General features: G+C 35.6%; 1 protein-coding gene across 1 annotated transcript in view; it reads left to right on the forward strand.

The window, feature by feature from the left end:
- Window positions 1–20869, forward strand: part of LOC120535456 (serine/threonine-protein kinase Nek11-like) — a 233992-nt gene that overhangs the window by 198935 nt on the left and 14188 nt on the right. The window contains exon 13 of the mRNA XM_039763333.1: window positions 8036–8139. Within this exon, the coding sequence (XP_039619267.1) occupies window positions 8036–8139 (104 nt within the window). The remainder of the gene's footprint in view (window positions 1–8035; window positions 8140–20869) is intronic.

The following is a 20869-nucleotide window of genomic DNA, read 5'->3' on the forward strand; positions in this document are numbered from 1 at the left end:
CAACAGCATTTTCAATTAAGTGGAAATTACGAATAGAGTGATTTGATCCGTGTATCTGTAATGCTGAATGCATAAAGTATCTTTGTATCCTGTATTCCAAGAAATCATCTTGTTTCCTATATTTTTAGTCTAGAAAAATCAAGCTTTAAAAGTGTTGTAATGTGTGAATCAAAGATAGATTGTTATCAAAGATACCCTACATTGTAGCGGATACTGTACTTAGTCCAGGCTACATTTTTTAGGATTACACTGAAAAAAAATACATTTAAAACTGGATTTTTTAGAACATTAAGGCCTAAATCTAATTTATGTTTGGTCAGATACTGACTACACAGATAATATCATGAAAAAGATATATTAACGTGACTTGTAAATTGTATTATGGTTATGTTAAGTATGCAACCAGTTCTAACTGTCCTTTTTCATTTTAATCCTTGATTCCTAAACTGGTGGAGATGCTGATTTGATGGTTGGGTTTGGGGGGTTTGTGTCATGCAGGTTGAACAAACTCTGCTTGCAGTGACAGGTCTGTCATCAAAATATAAAGCAGATAATGACCTAACCCCAACTGCTCCAAACATTGCACCTACAAAATCAAGGATAACATATTATGAGGTACAGTATATCTCTTTTTTGGCTCCAGCATTTACTATGGTTGGTACGGAAGAGAGATCACAGTGAATTATGTTTCTTATAATGATAGTCATAGTAATGAAAGTACAGTAGAACAGGTTGAAAGACTGGTTGGAGAATTTACTTTTTGAGCACAAGGACAAGCCCCTTGATTTCATAAGAAATAAATAACAAAACTGTCATATTGTAGCCTAGCGAAGTGGCCAGAGATAAATACTCCACACTATAGCAGAGGAATTAATTCTCCCTGCTGCTATTGATATATTTTCAATCATTATTGATGATACAACAGCTAAGAAAATGATAAGTATCATCTGTTAAACAATACCATTGTAAGGCACATTTATGATAAGTTTAAAATATAAAGATATAGAGAAATAGCTTATTGACAAGTTAAGAGAAAAACATTTTACTCTACGGATGGATGAAGCTTCTGACAGAAACAAAGACTATTGATAACTTATGTCAGATATGATATAAAGTAAGTTTTGATTTTCTACAAACATATAACTAACAGCCACTACAGATGAATTGTTTAAAATAATAAACACTTACTTGAAAGAAGATGATGTAAAATGGAAGGACTGTGTTGGGATCTGCACAGACAGGGCTCAGACAATCGCTGTGAAGTAAGAAGAGATTGCAAGTTCTCATCAAGCTTTTTTCTCTGAAAATATACAGATGTACTGATAAATATGATAAATAGAGACAAAATAAGCTTTATGTTTCATTGCAGTATTACCATGAAGCCCTCTTACATAAGGCATGTCATTCTTATAGCCTTTGTGAATAATTTAGAGGGATGTGTTAATTTTAAATTCATAAAATTTAAAAACTTAATTAAAAAATTTGGGCTGAACTGCTTGGTCTGCTGCCACAGTGACCTTCACAAGGAAAAGCCGTTTCAGAAAATGAGATGATATAAATGAATTTAATTTTAATGATCAGTATTTTGTAGTTTTGTAGTGCTGATTCTTATTACATTTTTTTTAAAAATGGTCTTGTTTGCAATATAATTGCAAATGGTTTGAATCATGCTAAATAAGGGCCGATTTATACTTCACGCTCAGAGCACGTACGCACCCGCATCATGGCTGCAACGCGTTCCCAGCGTTCATTTCACGCGTCCTCTGAGCTGGTCCTCAGAAATTAATGCGACGCGTGTGCGAGTTGCAGTACCAGCAAAAAGTAAGGGGGGCGCAGTATGCTAAAAGTCGGACCGTGACGTCAGAGTCTCTGTTTACTATCTTCATGTGACAGAAAGCCTCTATGCAGATCCTGAAGGATGAATGCTTCGATGTGGTGAAGCAAAATGCTGACATACAGATGCATTTGTGGTGCTTTTATATTCAAGCGTCGCATATTCCCGATTGTAATGACATAATACATTTTAAAAGTCTCACATACCATCTTTTGTGCCGTCTTTTTTTTTATTATTTTTGCAACTTAACAACAGCAACATAATGTATAGCGCTGTATTTGAGCCACTGAGAGAAAAATAAAGGACACAGTGAAAACGTGTATTTTGTGATTAAAGTGGAAATTTCAGCTTTAATCTCGAAATGTCCACTTTAACCTCGTAGTTTACTTTATCATTAATGCAGACCATCGTAAATGTCATCCCAGTTTTTAATTGCTACGAGCTTCTTGGACCTGACAGCAGCGGAAAGCAGCAATAGATCGCCACACAGAACAAATTAAATGTATGATATTCCAACTCTCTGCACATTTAGAATCTTTAGATTTATACTTGATATCACTTTCATGATGAAATGCATTAAAGTGTGTATGTTACATTTTACATATAATTTCATTTAAATAATGAATACTGTTAATAATTACACACGTGGGGGTGTCACGGTGGTGGAGTGATAGCACTGCTGTCTCACAGGGAGTTATGTTGCTGGTATTTCCTGCTTGTATTCCACACTGTGCTCCGGTTTCCTTCCAAAGATATGCAGATTTGAGGATTTGGTCCCTCTAAAATGAAGCTAGTGTATGCAAGTGCTTATATTCACCTTGCGATGAGCTGAGGCCTCGTCAAGGGACTGTTTCTCACTCATGCCCAATGCTTGCTAGAATGGGCACATCCCTGGATTGATGGATTTAATCAATAAACATCCTTTTCAGAGATATTGCGGTAAGGTGCCATCAGAATTTAATAGGTATTCTAGGCAATTCACAACACAGAGAAGCCGAACATGTTCTCACCGTGATAATATCTCGCACTGCCACCTGGTGCATTCTTCCAGATTTACGTAAAGTATGCGTGCAAGTATGAACACTACAACGCTTGCGTAGCAGGAGCGTCCACTGCAGCATGCGTTGCGTCGCGTGAAGTATAACTCCGGCCTAAGGCTCATCCTGAGAAATTCTTACTGAATGGCATTTTTTGACTGAGACTGAGTTTTCATCCATACTTTAAACTGCCCAGCTTTTCTTTGGTATCTGTGGTAATACTTTTAATAATTGAAATTTTGTAAATATTTGCAGTTATGTAGTGTAGTTAATTTTAACCACAGCCAATCAAATGCAGTATACTATGAATGCTTTCTTATTTTTTGAGTATTTGTGTTTTTTCTTTGCTATTCTTTTCAGTTCTAAATATGCCCATTTATTTTAGCATATAAAGTACTAACCTCTCAGAACCTAGATTATAGAGTTGTAGTTGTCTATGGCCTGCTTTAAAACAAATGCTGGTGAATGAGGACTTTTGCACTTTTCTGGCAAGGCTAGATAACACAGTGTGTTGGTTATTTACATATAACTTAGATTGGACATTTTTCACTGTATATTTGTATGCTGCATGTGGTCTTCTGTATTGATGCCCCCAAATAAAATACATAACCATGCACCTGAGTAGAAAGCAGTCAAACTTGGCTATTAAATTGAAATTTCTGGAAGGTGTTGACATAAAACAGATTATTTTTAGTGTCTTTCTAAACCTAGTGAGAAGGATTTGTTGTGTACTTTTCTCATTATTCATAACACATCAGCAGATTCTTGCAGAGTAAGGGGGCACTTTCACAGACTCTAATATACATGACTCTATGTAGTCCATTGTCACTATTTAATCACCCTTAAATTGCACTGCTTCCTCTTTAATTAGGAAAATGGATACAGGTTAAAAGGACATTGTAAACATTGACTTTTCAGTAATATCTTTTCCCGCTGTTCAGTCTTTAATCTGCAAACTAGAGAAGCATTGACTGCAAATGTGTGTCATTTGCTGGCTTGTATTTCGAATTATACATTTTACTGTAGAAATTCCTGAAATCCTTTAATTTACGGCCAATATGGTATACAGTAGATAATATCAAAAGACCACAGATGTACACTGTTTGCAAATATTACAATGTTTAATAATAATGTGGTAAGAATATTGGTAAATCCTAAGCGATTTTAAAGAGATTCGGATATCTAGATATAGTTTAAGCAGTGATATAGATTATTTGACTGGGTCAGGCTGCTGCACCTGTTATGGTTCAGTAAGGTGCTATTTCAGGAAGGGTACAGGGCTGGCTGAAAGCCATTTTACTAAGGGTGAGAGTGCAGGAAATATCTATCTCAAAGTGCATGGTGCGAAGGGTAGCAATAATACCATATCTCCTCCTTTTTCTTTCGGCTGCTCCCGTTAGGGGTTGCCACAGTGGATCATCTTGTTCCATATTTTCCTATCCACTACATGTTGCTCTGTCACACCCATCACCTGCATGTCTTCTCTCACCACATCCATAAACCTTCTCTTAGGCCTTGCTCTTTTCCTCTTGCCTGGCAACTCTATTCTTGCATCCTTTTCCCAATATACCTAGCATCTCTCCTCTGCACATGTCCAAACCAATGCCATCTCGCTTATCTGACTCTCAACCTACCCTCCAACCATAATAGTTAATAATAATTCCAACCTGAGCCAATCTTAGCATCTTTAACGCTGTCATCTCTAGCTGTGTCTACTGCTTTCTGGTTAGTGCCACCATCTCCAACCCGTATAACAAAGATTGTCTCACTACCTATGTGCTGCTTTAAATTGTTGTGTGTTTTGTTATCCCAGATTGGCGGATATTTTATTTACAAGAACATAACAAATAATTGGCATTAACAGGTCACTCAGCTCAACATAGCTCAATAAAATAATTCAGCAAAATAACATCAATTCGAGATTGGAAGGTTTCCAATGTACTGCTACCTGGTATACTTCTCAATACCTTATCCTATTATTATTCTTACTAATGTTAAGGTTTTTGTAAAGAATCTGGGTGTTTTGTTTGATTTCAGCTTAAATGGTGAGACGCATGTGAGAAAGGCTGTGTAGAATTTATTTTTATCACCTTAAAAACCATGTTTGGATTAGATAATATCTGAATTTTACAAATATAGAAATGATTTTGTATACTTTGGTATCTTCAAGTCTGGACTGCTGCAATGGTTTATTATCTTGGTTTAATCAGAAATCAGTAAATAGACTTCAAGTGGTACAAATAGCTACTTATGACAATTTACTAAAAACCAAAAAGAGGAAACTCATCGCTCCTATCTTATCAGCCCTCCACTGGCTGCCAGTGTATTTTTTGGATATATTTTAATATTTTATTGATTAGTTTCAAAGTAACACATGTTTTGGTTCCAATTGCATCTGTAAATTATTAGCTTTTTCTGGCAATAACCTGTTGATTGATTTAATAACTAGTTTAAATACAAAATTGGCCCTTGCTTTTGTGGTTAGAGAGGAGTTCAGGGTCGCTAATTCTGTATATTCTTTAAATCCTCTCTTAAAATGTTTTTTTTTTTCATAATGCTTCTATTCTAACATAATTTATGTTAACTCTTTCAGTTTGTTTTATAATTCTTATTTTGTCTTATTAACCAGGGTGTCATATGTCCTTTTCAGTTTAAATTTATATTATTTTATGCACTGTTTTAATCGCACTTCAGAGTACATACAGTATTTATGATGGTTTTCCTATTACTATGATAATTCTTTGTTGATTTTGCCTATTACTTTATTTGGAACACTTTATACATGTGTTTTTTGTTAAGTCCTATATAAATAAATATTATTGTTATTATTGTATGATTGGTTTTCCCTATGTGAAGAATACTTTCTAACATGACAGCATGGTTTAACTTTTACCAGCTTCAATTTGTGTCTGTAACTTTCTTTTAAATGAAGTAATTTTAGTCATTTTAAAATATCATCTGGCAACCACCCTTTAAACTTCTTTAATAATTGTAAACACTTCTGTATTGTCACTGTTGTCTGAGAGAATCCAGTCTCTTCTATATTCCCATGTGGTGTATGCCCCACAGTCCTGAAAATAGTCTATTATTTAATTTCCTGGCTTCCTAGCATTTTTAAGCCCTTTTTGTTGCAGGAAAGCCAAAACTGCATGCAGTACTCCCCATGAGGTCTCAAAAGTGCATTGCACCATAGCCATAATGTTGTGACTATATAGACTTGTCCATGAAAAATGATTGATCTAACATTATGTTTCTGATTTACAAAATTTATTGTTAAGAAAGTTGGCAAATTTGCTGTCAAATAAAGGCAAGGGTTACTCAACAAAAACGCAATTGTTTTTTCATATATATTAAATAAAGCACTTGAAGGTGATATTATAGAAATGTAGACTCCTTTTAATCACTGTTCAGGAGAGTTCCTTATGCAGAGTTTGCTCTTAAATAAGATGGCCACCATGACATGATGTTCTGACATTTTCATGCATGCATCCATTGAAGATGCCATTGTCCCCAGCAATGGCTGTAATGGACAAAATTGTCAAGTAACAAGCACAAAACACAATGCATTAGAATAAAATTCCTGTATTTGGTTCATTCTGACAGATAGAACTGATTCAGTCCTCTTTAACAGAAGATGGATGAGTTCCTTTAATGGAAATTCCGAAGAGTCATCAAACTACAAAGATCAAGCACTACCAAATTGAAAAGGAAAAACAAAACTCAGCATGATAAAACAGACGCTTGGTTGAGTCAAAAGGGAAATAATTTAGTTAAGTTGCTAAAGAAACAGTCTTTTGATAGTCTTTCATTATCCTCATAAATTTTGGATGACAATTAAATGTGCTCTTAAATGGCAGCACATGGCTTATTTGCTTGGCAGTGGGTCGCGTCATAACAAACGGCACACAAAATGGGATTAATCATGGAAATTGACAGAAGAAAAAGATAATGTAAACTCAAATGAAATAACAAAATACAATAATCATTTTACGTTTCTTGACAAAAACAAAAACGTAAATAAAAATTATTTATAATTTTTTTTTATTTTAACAATAAGCATTTACAAATAACAAATAGCAATGTAAAAAAGAGACAATTTCCCCCTTGTCTTGTTCTTAACACAGTATATTATTGAACCAAACATCCTATTAGGCTTCATAATCAGTATTTTATTTTGTAGTTGTGGACAGTGGCACACAAATTAAGATTTCCAAGTCTTTCATGTAAGGTGTACTTGGTAATTTCAGATGCCAATAATGTAATTATAACTAATATTTTTAGTTCCTGCTTATGAAAGATTAAATTTATTTAGATATAATTTTATCTGACAATGAATTTTGTCAATCTGTTATGGTTTTACTGACTGTACTGTTTCTGCAAATCTGTCTAGCTAACAGTTATCAGCAAATATATCTAGCTTGTTGAATGAATTTCTATCTAAATTATTTATGTTAATTAAACAGAACAGCAACCACAGAACAGGTTTCTAAGGGACCACACTTTTAATATCAATTTTGAACCCATCTGGACACTCATCCTCAAATCGCCACTTATTTTTCTGTCATCACTCTCTTCACTGAGTAAATTATAGAATCTTTCCAAAACCAAGATAAATAATACTTTATGAGATGTTATTGATCAAATGCTTTTGTTACTTATTCAAATATTACCATATTAATTAAAAAACATAATCTCCCTATCCAAGTCCATATTCACTGTTTGCAGATACACATATACTTTATGTATGTTTGTTGATGTTTTCTTTAATAATTGTTTTAAATCATTTTTTGGTGATGAACATTATGCAAAGTATTATATAATTCTGGAATTTCACTGATCACTTTATTTTACAAAATGAAACAACTTTAATGGCTTTCCAGTCTTTAGGAATCCTCTCATTATGCATTATCTTTTATTCTTGGGAGCCTACATACCACCTCATTGCACATCTTATAGATTTTAAAGGTATTTATTCAAACATATTTTTTCCAACACAATATAAAATCTGGCTAATTTACTAACATTGTATTAAATGCTCAACTAGACATGTATTGTACATATACAATAACAAATGTCACACAAGACTTATAAAAAACATATATAATCTAAATAGAAAAATTAGAAATAGCATACTTTTGACTTACTGGTAATACTCATTTGGCAGATGAAATCTTGGATTTGGAGTCTGATGAGACAGAGACGGACTCAGATTCTGATGAAATGGAAGAGACCATGATGGCTTCAATATCTGAATACTCAGAGGAGCAGGTAAGAAATGTAAAACTTTTATGAAAACTTTCTGTTTAAACAATCCATCTGAATATCCCTTTTCAATCCAAATCTGAGTTACAGAGGCCAAAATCTATCCTGACAGCCTAATGTGAAAGGGAGGGAGAAACCTTTCACATGATACCAGTACAATATAGTACTCACAAACACACACACTGGGATAATTTACAGTCTTTTTCAACCCTGACCTAGGACATCTTTGTGAAATTTTTAAACACCACCATTTTGAATTTTGATTTGCATGAATGACATAATTTTTGACCTTCACACATGGTGCCTTTCTAAGCACATGATGCAAACATTGTGTCATATGCAACAGGGGTGGAGTGGTCATTGGGAACACCAGAAGATTTCCTGGTGGGCCGGCCGAATTGCCATTTACACCCTTTACATTTTTCATAAATCAATTAGCACATATTTATTAAAGACATAACAGATGGCCCCTTCCCAAGTAATACAGCCCCACTTCTCAGACAGGTCTAAATTCTGTGAAAAAGTAGGTGACCCATTCCCAAATGGTATAACACTGTGCATGTGAAACTGAAACGACCCATTCTTTAATTTTCTTGACCTGCTCACTGCATTTAACCATTTTACAATGGACACTAATGGTAAAAGAAAAAAGAAAGTTGGTGCTGAGAAAGCTAGGATTAAGCAAAATAAAAAGACACTGGAGGGGAATGTAGTGTAATGTATGAAAATATAGAATAAGTGAGAAAATTTGTCATTCGTTAACTATACAATACTGAATTAGTTCAAGCTTCGGCAGCACTACAGGACAACAAAGTAGCTAACTAGCAACAGTGTCAAAAATGATTGGCCCTAAAGTCTGCCATATTGCATAAAATAAACTGAGTTTCTAGCATTATTAACATTCCATGTCTAGTTGACATTTATTTGGTGCGTCATATGACAATGCTAACATTAGCGTTAATAAATTATCAGCCAAGTGTAGTTGTACTTTAGCGCCACTATCTAGCTTTTGTAGGTGGCTTTAGGTTTTAGAATTTAAGCTAATTGTAGAGTATTAAGCAAAGGAAAATATTTAGTGAATGTATGAAATAAAATGTTAAGCAACTGAAATGCTACCTGCGATGAATGCCTAGGGAGAACAAAACACTATCTGTGCTTCACAGTTCTGATCCAACACCCACAGAGAGTCTGCCCAGTGATGCTGATGAGGCAGGGGCAGAAGGTTGCAAAGAAAGGATAGCTATACTGTAGGTATGTGCAACATTGTGGTGCTTTAGTGTGATGATAGGATTTAAGTTTGTAGGTATTTTTTCAGTATTACAGAAAATTACATGGCCAGTGTGAAATATTACTATAAGCGCAGGATAGAAGAAATCATCTGTGGAAGAATATGCATGAGGTTTTTCGACTACCAGCATTACTACTTTAAAGGAAAGAAACTCTTAAGAATAAGGTAAAGTTGACTTTTGCAAAATAAAAGTCAAAGCACTTACTGTTGAAGTCGTTGAAGTGCGGGGTGCGCTTTTATGATCATTTTAACTTTGTCTTCAGCAGGTTCATAAAGCAGGATGTTGACGACGGGTTGGGTGCGCTACCAGGTCTGGCCTGCTGGTGGATGCTGCTCGTAACCCGTCATAAAGGCAAACGTGTCTTTAGCCCTGCCGTTGGCAAAGAAAAAAGCATGGAGAGTTTAGTTAGTGCATGCATTAGTGTGAAAAGGGGATCCCCAAGAAAAAATAAGTTACTTTTGTACAATAGTGCGTATCAGCGAAGCCACTAGCCCTATTGCATCAGGTGTGGGCAGGAGGAGGAGTACAGAAAGTTAATCAAAGACTTTGTTAAATGGTGCGACTCAAACCACTTACACCTTAACATCAACAAGACCAAGGAGCTGGTGGTGGATTTTAGGAGGCCTAGGCCCCTTATGGACCCTGTGATCATCAGAGGTGACTGTGTGCAGAGGGTGCAGACATTTAAATATCTGGGAGTGCAGCTGGATGACAAATTGGACTGGACTGCCAATACTGATGCTCTATGTAGGAAAGGTCAGAGCCGACTATACTTTCTGAGAAGGTTGGCATCCTTCAACATCTGCAGTAAGATGCTGCAGATGTTCTACCAGACAGTTGTGGCGAGTGCCCTCTTCTACATGGTGGTTTGCTGGGGTGGCAGCATAAAGATGAAAGACACCTCACGCCTGGACAAACTTGTTAAGAAGGCAGGCTCTATTGTAGGATTAAAGTTGGACAGTTTAACATCTGTGGCAGAGAGACGGGCACTAAGCAAACTCCTGTCAATCATGAAGAATCCACTGCATCCACTTAACAGTGTCATCTCCAGACAGAGGAGTAGCTTCAGTGACAGACTTTTGTCACTGTCCTGCTCCACTGACAGACTAAAGAGATCGTTCCTCCCCCACACTATGCGACTCTTCAATTCCACCCGGGGGAGTAAATGCTAACATTAATTTTATTTTAATTTTTTTCATTTTTATTACTATTTAATTTAATATTGTTTCTTTGTATCAGTATACTGCTGCTGGATTATGTGAATTTCCCCTTGGGATTAATAAAGTATCTATCTATCTATCTATCTATCTATCTATCTATCTATCTATCTATCTATCTATCTATCTATCTATCTATCTATCTATCTATCTATCTAATTCATGCCTTGCAAGGATTGAGAGGAGCACCTGTGCAGAAGGCACCTGTGTTAGTTGCAACTGGTGAAAGGGAGCAGCGTATCGCAGGATTGACTAAAGATTTGTTCCCCAACAATAAGATGCACTTCCTGCCTCAATGGGGTTGTCTTTAGACTCGGTGTTGTATATAGAGTGGTTGGTATAGCTTCCTCGTTTCTTCGCTTGTGCCCGTATTTATAAATGTTTTGTTATATTGATATCTCCTAGTTGCAGTATTGTTTTGGTGGAGGTATCTTATAGTTTGGGTTTGAGGTAGACTTTTTGTTTTTCTTGTATATACACTCTTTTTTTTTCTTGTCCTTTTAAATATTTTAGTGAATTCTTTGCCCTTTATTGTGTGTGGTTTCTTCCTGCTTCCTAATTTCTGTTGGTGAAGAAAATTCACGGATCTTCACTTTGCTGACGATGCTGTGATCTTCGCGGGGTCAAAGGAGGCTCTGATTGGGGCACTCAAGAGACTGAGCGAGGAGTCTGCGTGTCTGGGCTTGCGAGTGTCCTGGATAAAAGCCAAGATCCAGGCTTTTAATGACCTCTTGGGCACAGCCATCAGCAGTGTGTCTGTTTATGGAGAGAGTGCCGACCTTGTCAAGAGGTTTTCTTACCTTGGCAGTGCCATTCATGTCTCTGGTGACTCTTTTTATGAAGTCAGTAGATGGATTGGGAGAGCATGGGGGTCATGAGGTCGCTGGAAAGGGGTGTGTGGCATTCCCGAAATTGATGCAAAAGGACAAAGGTCCAAGTGTTTAGAGTTGTGATGCTTCCTGTCTTGTTATATGGTTGCGAGACATGGATGCTATCTAGTGACCTGAGACGAAGACTGGACTCCTTTGGTACTTTGTCTCTCCGGAAAATCCTTGGTTACCGTTGGTTTGACTTGCTCATGGAGTCCCGATTGAGGCACATTACCTGCATTTTGAGGGAGCGTCAGTTACGGCACTATGGCCATGTGGTGCATTTCCCTGAGTGTGATCCAGCTCATAAGATCCTCATTGTTGGGGACCCGAACGGCTGGACCAGGCCAAGGGGTCGCCCATGTAACACCTGGCTGCGTCAGATAGAGGGTCATTTCTGGAGGGTGGGATTGGACTGCGTGTCTGCCTGAGGAGTTGCCAACCAGGATCACGAGTGGTTTCGTCGTGTAGTGTGTGCGGCAACACACTGTACCAGTGCATGCTCCCCAACTTGACTTGTTTTTTCTTTAGGAAGACTACGATTTTGTGCATATACATTTTTTGTCTTTATTTTGTCCGTGTCTCAATAATATATTATAGTTATATGGGCTTCATGTATTAGCTATTGGAAAGTTATAATTAACCAAGGTATATAGTAGTACACACTACGTAGTAGCAGTCCTATTAATTAGTTCATTTATATTTTTTATTAATAAAATTGACACAATAAGGACTAACATTTTACCTTCCACTCATGATTCGTCTGAGCCAAGAGTATGTTCCAATTTACTGAACCACTTTCAGCCTGTGTCTTTTGCCTATTGAATCGATGTAGTGTTACATATGAAGCTAACCACAGCTCAGTGGACATTATTCCCTCACGATTTCTGATGGATGTAATCTCTAGTATTCTCTCCATAATCAACAGCTGCTTAGGAAATGGTACTGTTCTATTTTATTTATTTTAAGAATGATGTAGTGGAGCTTCTTATAAAAAGTCTAATTTAGATCCCTTAATTATAAATAGATCCATATCTAAGTTGCCATTTTTATCCAAAGTACTGCAAAAAGGGATTTTTTTCTCAGCATTTCTCATTCTTAATTCATTATGACATTTTTAAGTCTTATCAGCCAGGTATTAGGGCATACCATAGTATTGAATCAAACCTTCTTAAGGTGTCCAAAGAGTTATTATTTGCAGTTGGGTCTGGATGTGTTACTACAGTAGATCTAAATGCAACGTTTGATACTGTTGATATTGCAATCCCTTAGAATCATCTTATGAATGTGGTTGGTATTCAAGGTATTGCCTTAGGGTTGTTGAGTTCATGTGAAATAGGATTTTTTCAGTGAAGATTGGTAGCTTCTCTTCTTCTTCAGTACCTGCAGTATCACATATTAGGCTCAACAGATTTTGGTTATTGCTTCTTTAGAGGATGTTAGACATTTGATGTCAACAAACTTCTCTCAGGTAAATTAAAGTAAAATTGAAGTTATTATATTTGGTTTCCCAAATTCTGTCAGCAGTAATAACAATTTAGGTCAGCAAATACGTGCATTCATGTCAGGAATCTTGGTGTTATGTTTCATCAGTCTTTTAAATTTGACAAGCAAATTAACAGTGTGTTAAAATGCAGTTTCTTTTAGCAAAAGAAAATTAGCAAGCTGAAATCTGTGGTTTCATTTAAAGACTTAGAAATAGTTTTTCATGCATTTATTTCTTGTTGTTTTGGCTATTTTAATTCTCTCTGTTTAGTCAAACCCTGTCCTGTTTGAAGCTGGTCCAAAATTCAGCAATTCATCTGCTGACTGGTGCAAACATGGCAGAACATATTTCTCCAGTGTCGGCCTCGCTTCATTTGCTACCACTTAATTACAGAATACAATTTAATTATTTGTCTTAAAAGCATTCAGTAGTTTGGCAGCCTGTTATATCTCAGACCTCCTTCACCCCTACTTCACCTCGAGGCCTTTAAGATAATCAGCTCAAAAACTTCTGTCCATCCCATAGTCTTGGTTGAAGCTTAAAGGTGATTGTGTATTTTCTGTGGCTTTCCCTGTTCTACATTCTTTTGTATTTGGTCTTTAAACACTATTGATATTTTTAAACCTCATTTAAAATCTTTTCTGCTCTCATTCACATATGAAGATGTTTAAAGGTGGTAGTGTTATATTTTATTATAGCCTTTTAATGGTTTGGTATGATTTTTTGTTTGTGTTTAATTTAATTTGTTCTCCCCTTGTCTGCATGGGTTTCCGCCTGGTTCTTTCCACTGTCCAAAGACATGCTAAATTGGCCCTAGTGTGTGCCTGGGTGTATGTATGTGTGTGTTTTCCTAGCAATGGACTGATGCCATGTCCAGGGTTTGTTCCTGCCTTGTGCCCTATTCTGGGTGGGCTAGACTCCAGCAGACCACCGCAACCCTTTTCAGGACTAAGAAGGTTGGAAAATTACTATTTAATTTATATTTAAACATTTTTATATATTTAATATATTCATTGATTTTATTCTGAAGTTGTTTTTATTGTGTGTTGTCTATCTGTTAATAAGCTAGGGGTTTGTAATTATTCTCTTCCTTGTAGGGAATTTTGATATATTGTGGAACACTTCTTTATATTTTGAATGTTAAACCAGTTTTCTTCAGTTTACTCAAAGTTAGGTCAGAGCTGGCAGGTAGATATATGCCTCATCTGGGCTGGCTAGTGAAGGTACTGGCCTAGCATTATGGGTTGTCTATAAAGGCCTCACACCATTTTTTGTTGTGTTTGTGACACTTTCGTTGTGAAATTACAATCACGATAGTATATGTATTTTCATCATATTCGTTAAGACGAAGAAGGGTCTGAAAAAATTTAATGAATAGCTTATGAGCTAATATATACTTAATAAGAAATGTTTACAGTACATTATAGGTTAATTGAAGATTCTAAATTGGGTTGTGAATTTGAATTTGTGTGTGAGTGAGCAGTGTGATTGGTTGGCATCCTGTCCATAGCTGATTCATGCTGCATACCTGATACTGCCAAGGCTCCTGCCCCACTATGACCCTGAATCGGATTACAGAGTTTGGAAATATTTATTTGAGAGTTCCTTACACTATTACTTGTTCTGCTTCTTAATAAATCAGTATGAGTCATTATGCAGAGGTTGTGGCTGTTTGATATTAATATATAATAATGTGACCCATTAAATAACACCAATTACCTGGGGTTGTTTCAAGCAGTGTGTTTTCTGGTTTGGTACTAAAAGAATTTTAAATCCTAATTTGAAGCATTAATCAGGTTCTTTAAGTAAGTTATAACTTCATCATCTGTAACATAATCTCAGTGATTTCAAGAAAAAAAAAATTAAACAATACACTGTAGTTATAGTTTTTGATAGAACAGATTAAGGGGTTGTGAATCTTGTTCATCAGCTGTCAATTGGTAAATAATATTCTAAATTAAAATTACAAGGAACTCTAATTTTATATTAAGTTTAAGACAAGCTCAGCTGGCAGTGATTTTACTGCTAGTTCAGGGTTTTACTTTATTACTTAAGAAATGTCTCACGGAATCTGAACATAAATGCAAGAGAAATGACAGGATAAAATTCCAGTCTAGAGAATTATTTACTTTTAGTAATTATGATTGAAACCTCTCCTTTCCTTATAGAGAGTGCATGGTCACCATGTTTTTCTTACATCCCAAAGATATTTGAGTTAGGTGTTGATGGGCAATTCTAAAGTGACTGTGAATGAGTGGGTTGGTATGTGTTTTCCACTGGGATATATTAACATACTGTCCAGGGTCATCTCCTACTTTTCTATTAGTGATTATGTGGTTTTCTGTGTCTCCCCTCACCCCTTAATAAAAATAACTGGGTTTCTGAAGTGAATAGACGGTTTCCTTTTCATTTCATTTTACAATTTGGTGAACATTATTAAGTAAATGATGGTTTTCCTTCTGTTTGCTTCATTCACCATTTCCATTAATTAAACATTGCCGAGCAGAATCCCTGTAGCTGTGAGTGCTCCATGGACTAAAAACATTCATTACAGGTCAAAGAGTTAACCTTGATTCAGAAAATGATATAATGAGAAGGAACAGAGAGTGTGTTGTCCTCAAGAGAGACAAAAAACAAATGATGCAAATAATTTACAATAGTATTTTATGTGCTCTTAAACCTTTTCATTGACATTTCATCACTTAGCATTAAACACTGGAGGGATTATTATAATGAGGGCCAAATATTCAGACAATGTACTTAATATATATTGTAGCGACCTCCACACCAGGCTCAAAAAAAAGAAGTAAAAAAAAAACAGACATAGTAAAGTTTTACTTGAACAGTCAAGAAGAGTAACGCCGACTTCGAAAACCCCCAAAAAACAACCTTCTAGCACCCTCTCCAACCCTTCCTCTCATCGCGGGTCCCGCTCCCCTTTACCCCGCTGTCAGTCTTCCATGCTGTACTTTGCCCTCCCTGAGTCGAACCTAACAGTCACACACACACAAAAAAAAAAGAAAAGGCTTCAACCTGGCTGGGGCGCTACAATATTAAATAGATTTGACAAAACTTGCAAAGTGAGGTGATGTCATAAAGTAGATACTTCATCAAGCAGCAAAGAAGCTTTTAGTGCTTCAGAATTAATCTGTCTTGGTAAAATACATCATGTTTTGTCAGTGTTTACATTAATTTGATGACATTATTTTGGCAGTGCTTTGTCTCCAGCTTTAGTTACTTCTTGTTATTTGTTAATATTCATTGATTTTGTTAATTGTTTGCTGCTTTTGTTAATGCAATTATTTTTTATTATGTATTTTCTTCTCTATGATTATTTTTTAATTAAGTACACTCTTGTTTGTTCATTTTTTTTCTTGTATTAAGAATTGTATTATTTTAGCAGGCCTGCTGCCCCCTGTACTTCATTTGGAGCCCAAAGGGGTGAGGGTCTCCCACTTATTCAGGTGGGCAGCTCATGGGGCTGCCCGCTAAGCCTCAATATTTTCTTTAACAAAAATTTTTCTTTGTGGCAAAATGTCCACTCAAAAGTGTCCAGGACCATGGAAGCTAATTGTTAGAGAGCATAGTTAATTTAACACAACTGATCCAATTAAAAAGGTATTTAATATATATTATCTCCCTGCTCTTTCGTATTATCTGCAACCTTCTCTGGCAAATGCTGACGTGGGGACTACAACTCCCATAAGCCAGTGTGCTGCTCCAGACAATTTCATCAGTGCTAAATTTAAATACATAAGAGCATTGACAAATGTGGCATGTCTTTTTGTCTCATCTTAGATTGTGTTTAGACATGTTGCATTTACAAAAGACACTTTTCTCTTGTTTATTTTAATGTGGACCCATTTCTGAGAAATGTGTTGCCAAAGGCAGTGTGTGCATTTTTACCAAACCCTGAAACAGCAATCTTCTTTTCTTTCTTGTAAAACCTAAAAAACTCCCAAACCAAAATATTTTTTTTGGTAGGCTTCACTATTGCAAACTCACATGCAAAACGTAACTTATTTAATTCAAAAGGAAACTCGACTGTCTTGCTTATTATTACCAATTGTGATATTATATTTGACATAATCTAAGAAGTGAGATTCCGGCAACTGAATGGTGCCAGATTGACGTACTTGGCTAATGTGCATTTCATTTTACTGTGTACAACATATGTGATAATAAATCTGTGAAAAACTGATTACACTACATTTTTTTATCAGTGATACCCTTGCCTTTTTGAAAAAGTCAACACTTGTCCACTTGCATGTCATCATTAACTTTTCAGTGCCAATCAATGATCAGCATTAAGCATACACTGAATTTAACAAAAGAAAGAGGAAATAAAAAAAAGAAAAGGAAAAAAATACATGCTGCATATTAAATGATGTAGCCAGGATAAAGCGTGTATTTTTTATAAGTAGCCAACAGAGATGGTGTTTTTCATAATGTGATAAGAAGATAATAGGATGGTGTTTTTAAGTGAGTAAAAAAATGAGTAACTTTTGTTTTTTAGTTACACAGTACTTTTGATTCATCCAATTAACCAAGAGCATTATAACTGAGGCCTGTTGTCATAGAATTTTTTACACAAAGCTGGGTAACACAGCTAGTAACCTATATTGTTATAACTTTACTGGTAAGCTCAACATATACAGTAAAATGCGTTAACAAATAATCCATTCATTAATGTTATTACTTCACAGGTTCTAAAGAAACATGCCCTGCTGATATTTTTTACAAGGAAAGTAACAAATACATCTGTCTACTACTTCCACATTATACATTTTAATATTCAACTTGAAAAATCAAAGAAAATATACATTCATTACTTGTTTTGGTTTCCTTTTTTTGCAGTTGTTTCAATCTATATATAAAAAAGCGCCATATTGTATGTAATATTTTAAGATGTACCTACAACACCTACAATACTCATATGTGTGCATTTCTGTTTTTCTGGTCATTGTTGTCTGTCATTAATTCCAATAATATTTGGATTGCTTTAAAATTTTCATGATTTTCTTAATTGCCTTTACACATGAAATGGAATTGTGTCATCACTGGTTCATTGTAGATCATGTCTCAAATTGTGCATCTCATCACACACCTCTGACAAATTAGCATAGACTCATGAAGAAAATGTTTGCCCAGAGGGCATCCTTTGGTTAAAATGTCTATCCTGCTGTTATTTAAAATCAACTAAATTAAATATCCTGACAGTTTACCAATTTGCTAACCAAACATGTTAGATGGATTAGTCATTGTCTCCTTAAGCAAAATGAAAAGGAGTCCTTTCCAAGAAGTATTGTATTGTCACATCAGATTAAATCAATATCCTTTTTTTCAACATTTTTTCAGATATGCTTTGTCCAGTTCAGGCTTACAGAGAGGCCAAAGTCTATCCTGGCTACATTTGACCATAACATAAGAACCCACATTGCATGGGGCTCTGTTTTTTTTCTGGGCATGGCCATGCCTATTCATTCATACTAGGACAGTTTTTCAGAGTTGCAAATTAATCCAAAGAGTGTGATGTTTTAAATAAAAAATATAAAAAAACACAAGCAAAAATAAGTTCCTCAAAGTCTTTTTTTTTTTGATAGGGAGATTCAAAATTTACAGGAGAATATGAATAGTTGTACGCACGTACAGACCCCCAAACACACTGGTTAATGGGTTTAGCTCCTGACTAACTGCCACCAATGCATGCAGAATCTTTCTGTATTCTTTATACACATGATTTGATTGTGTCCTCTGGTAACATGTCAGAGCTGATTTACCCAACTTCTTATTCATCTCAGTTGTTTTTTCTCCTTGATTTAATCTTTTATTTGATGACTCATGTGCACTTTGTTATCTGGCACATCTTGAAGCCAGTATCAATAATGCTGCAATACAGACTACAGGACTGTGGGTGAAAAGGTGGAGTGGTGGTTCTGTGGCTAAAGGATCTGGGCTGGTAACTCGAAGGTGGCCGGTTCGAATCCTGGCAGTAACAGAAGAAATTCTGCTTGGTTGTGCCATTGAGCAAGGCCCTTAACCAGTAGTTGCTCCAGGGGCTGTGTAAAAGTAGCTGACCCTGCGCTCTACCACTAAAAAAATTAGTAAGTTGGGGTATGTGAAAAAGGGAATTTGCCCTTGGAGATTAAATACAGTATACCAAAAGAAAAAAGTCAGTTTTTAAAGTGTGAGGAATGTATAGTACTGCCTTAAACAAAAACAGACATTGGTACCCTTTATTATTGTAAATGTCACTAGACTGTATAGTGTATTTTCATTAAGGTATTAATGAATTAAAAAAGAAGGTTATAATGTTGAGTTCTATTTATGTCATATGATTTGTTAGCCACCATTCATTTTGTAAATTGTACTTTTATATTTATGAATTAATTTTATTTCCTTTTATGAATTTGAAAGAGAATGATTTTAGGCGTCTGAGTTTTAATTTTCTTAGCTTTTGGTGCTCAGTTCTTGTAATAATTTCTTTTAATGGCTTTTGAAATTTTTTCTTGTCCTTTGATTTTGAAATTTGGTTAGTGTTTCTAGCTTGGTGAAAGAATGTTTTTTTCCTTTTTAGTAACAACCCTGCTTGTATTTTTTGATCTTGCTTCATCTCCTGACCCAAAATTAAATTTCTCTTTGCTACAGAAGAGTAATGCAAAATATTCTCTGTTGATTTGGGGGTCCCATTATTGCTCCACTGAACACTGAAGTCTTACTCTGTTACTATGGAATATAAAATAAATTAGTTATGGAGAATACTGTCAATTAATATATCCAGGTATCAAATCTGCAAACCACCTTGTAATTCTGAGCAACATCGTGCAAATCAGATACTTTTCATAAGACATATGCACTTAGTGTAGATGCTGTGTGCACAGTGCTAAAATAACCAATTCATCAGGTGGTTAATGAAATTGTATGCTGTGAATCATGTCATCATCCTGCCATAATCCTGCATCTTTAGTTTTAGTTGGTTAAGAACATGATTAGCAGAAGCATTTAATTTCACGGATGAATCAATTTCCCCCTCCACTATCAACACTGCAAGTGTCACAATAACAGCAATCTCTGTCACTGTCCATTATCCTCTGTTACACTGTTCAGCAACACTGAGACCAAAGTAAGCACTAACTTCTGTGAGGAACTCCTATTTTTACTTTTTCTCTTAAAGTATCCACATTCTTCAATGAATCCTTTCAAGGCTTATCAAAGGTTTAACTTTCCTTCTATATTGGACAGGTTGCTACCACTTAAGTGGAGAACTTGCAGACAGCTGGATCCCAAGCAGCATGTGAAGATTAGTTTCCTGGCTGCTAAAATACTTACTCACAAAATTAATAATTGGCACTGAATTAATAGCAGTATAACACCATAACATGCTTTTAAAATTTATTTTTGGTAACTCCTCACAATTTTTGTGGAGGATTTCAGTGGGTCCAAAGGGTTAATTAAAGGATTCCAGACTCCCTGGGACCCCATATGTTTCCTGCCTTGCACCCATTGCTGCCAAGATGAGCTCCATCATTCCATGACACTGAATTAGATTAACCAGGTTTGCGATTGGTATGTTGTGTTATAATTATGTGTAACATAATATCAATAAACATAAAAGTACTGACACTACAAAGATGTATATTGTTCTTCTCCTTGCCTGGTGACTTATCTATTAGTGTAAAGCAGATAGTTCAGTTTCTTCACAGGAGAAATTAACACATTTTGGATATTAACAAGTTTATTAAAGAAATATCAATTTTTTATTAAGTTGATTGTGCAGGTCCTTCAGAGCTCTTTCAGTTTAGCATTAACCCAATAGTTTAAGAATCATCATTAGAGCTCTGGATTTTCAAAAATCAATTTTAACTTAACTAGCTT

Source organism: Polypterus senegalus, chromosome 9 (assembly GCF_016835505.1).
Source record: "Polypterus senegalus isolate Bchr_013 chromosome 9, ASM1683550v1, whole genome shotgun sequence".
Lineage (NCBI taxonomy): Eukaryota > Metazoa > Chordata > Cladistia > Polypteriformes > Polypteridae > Polypterus > Polypterus senegalus.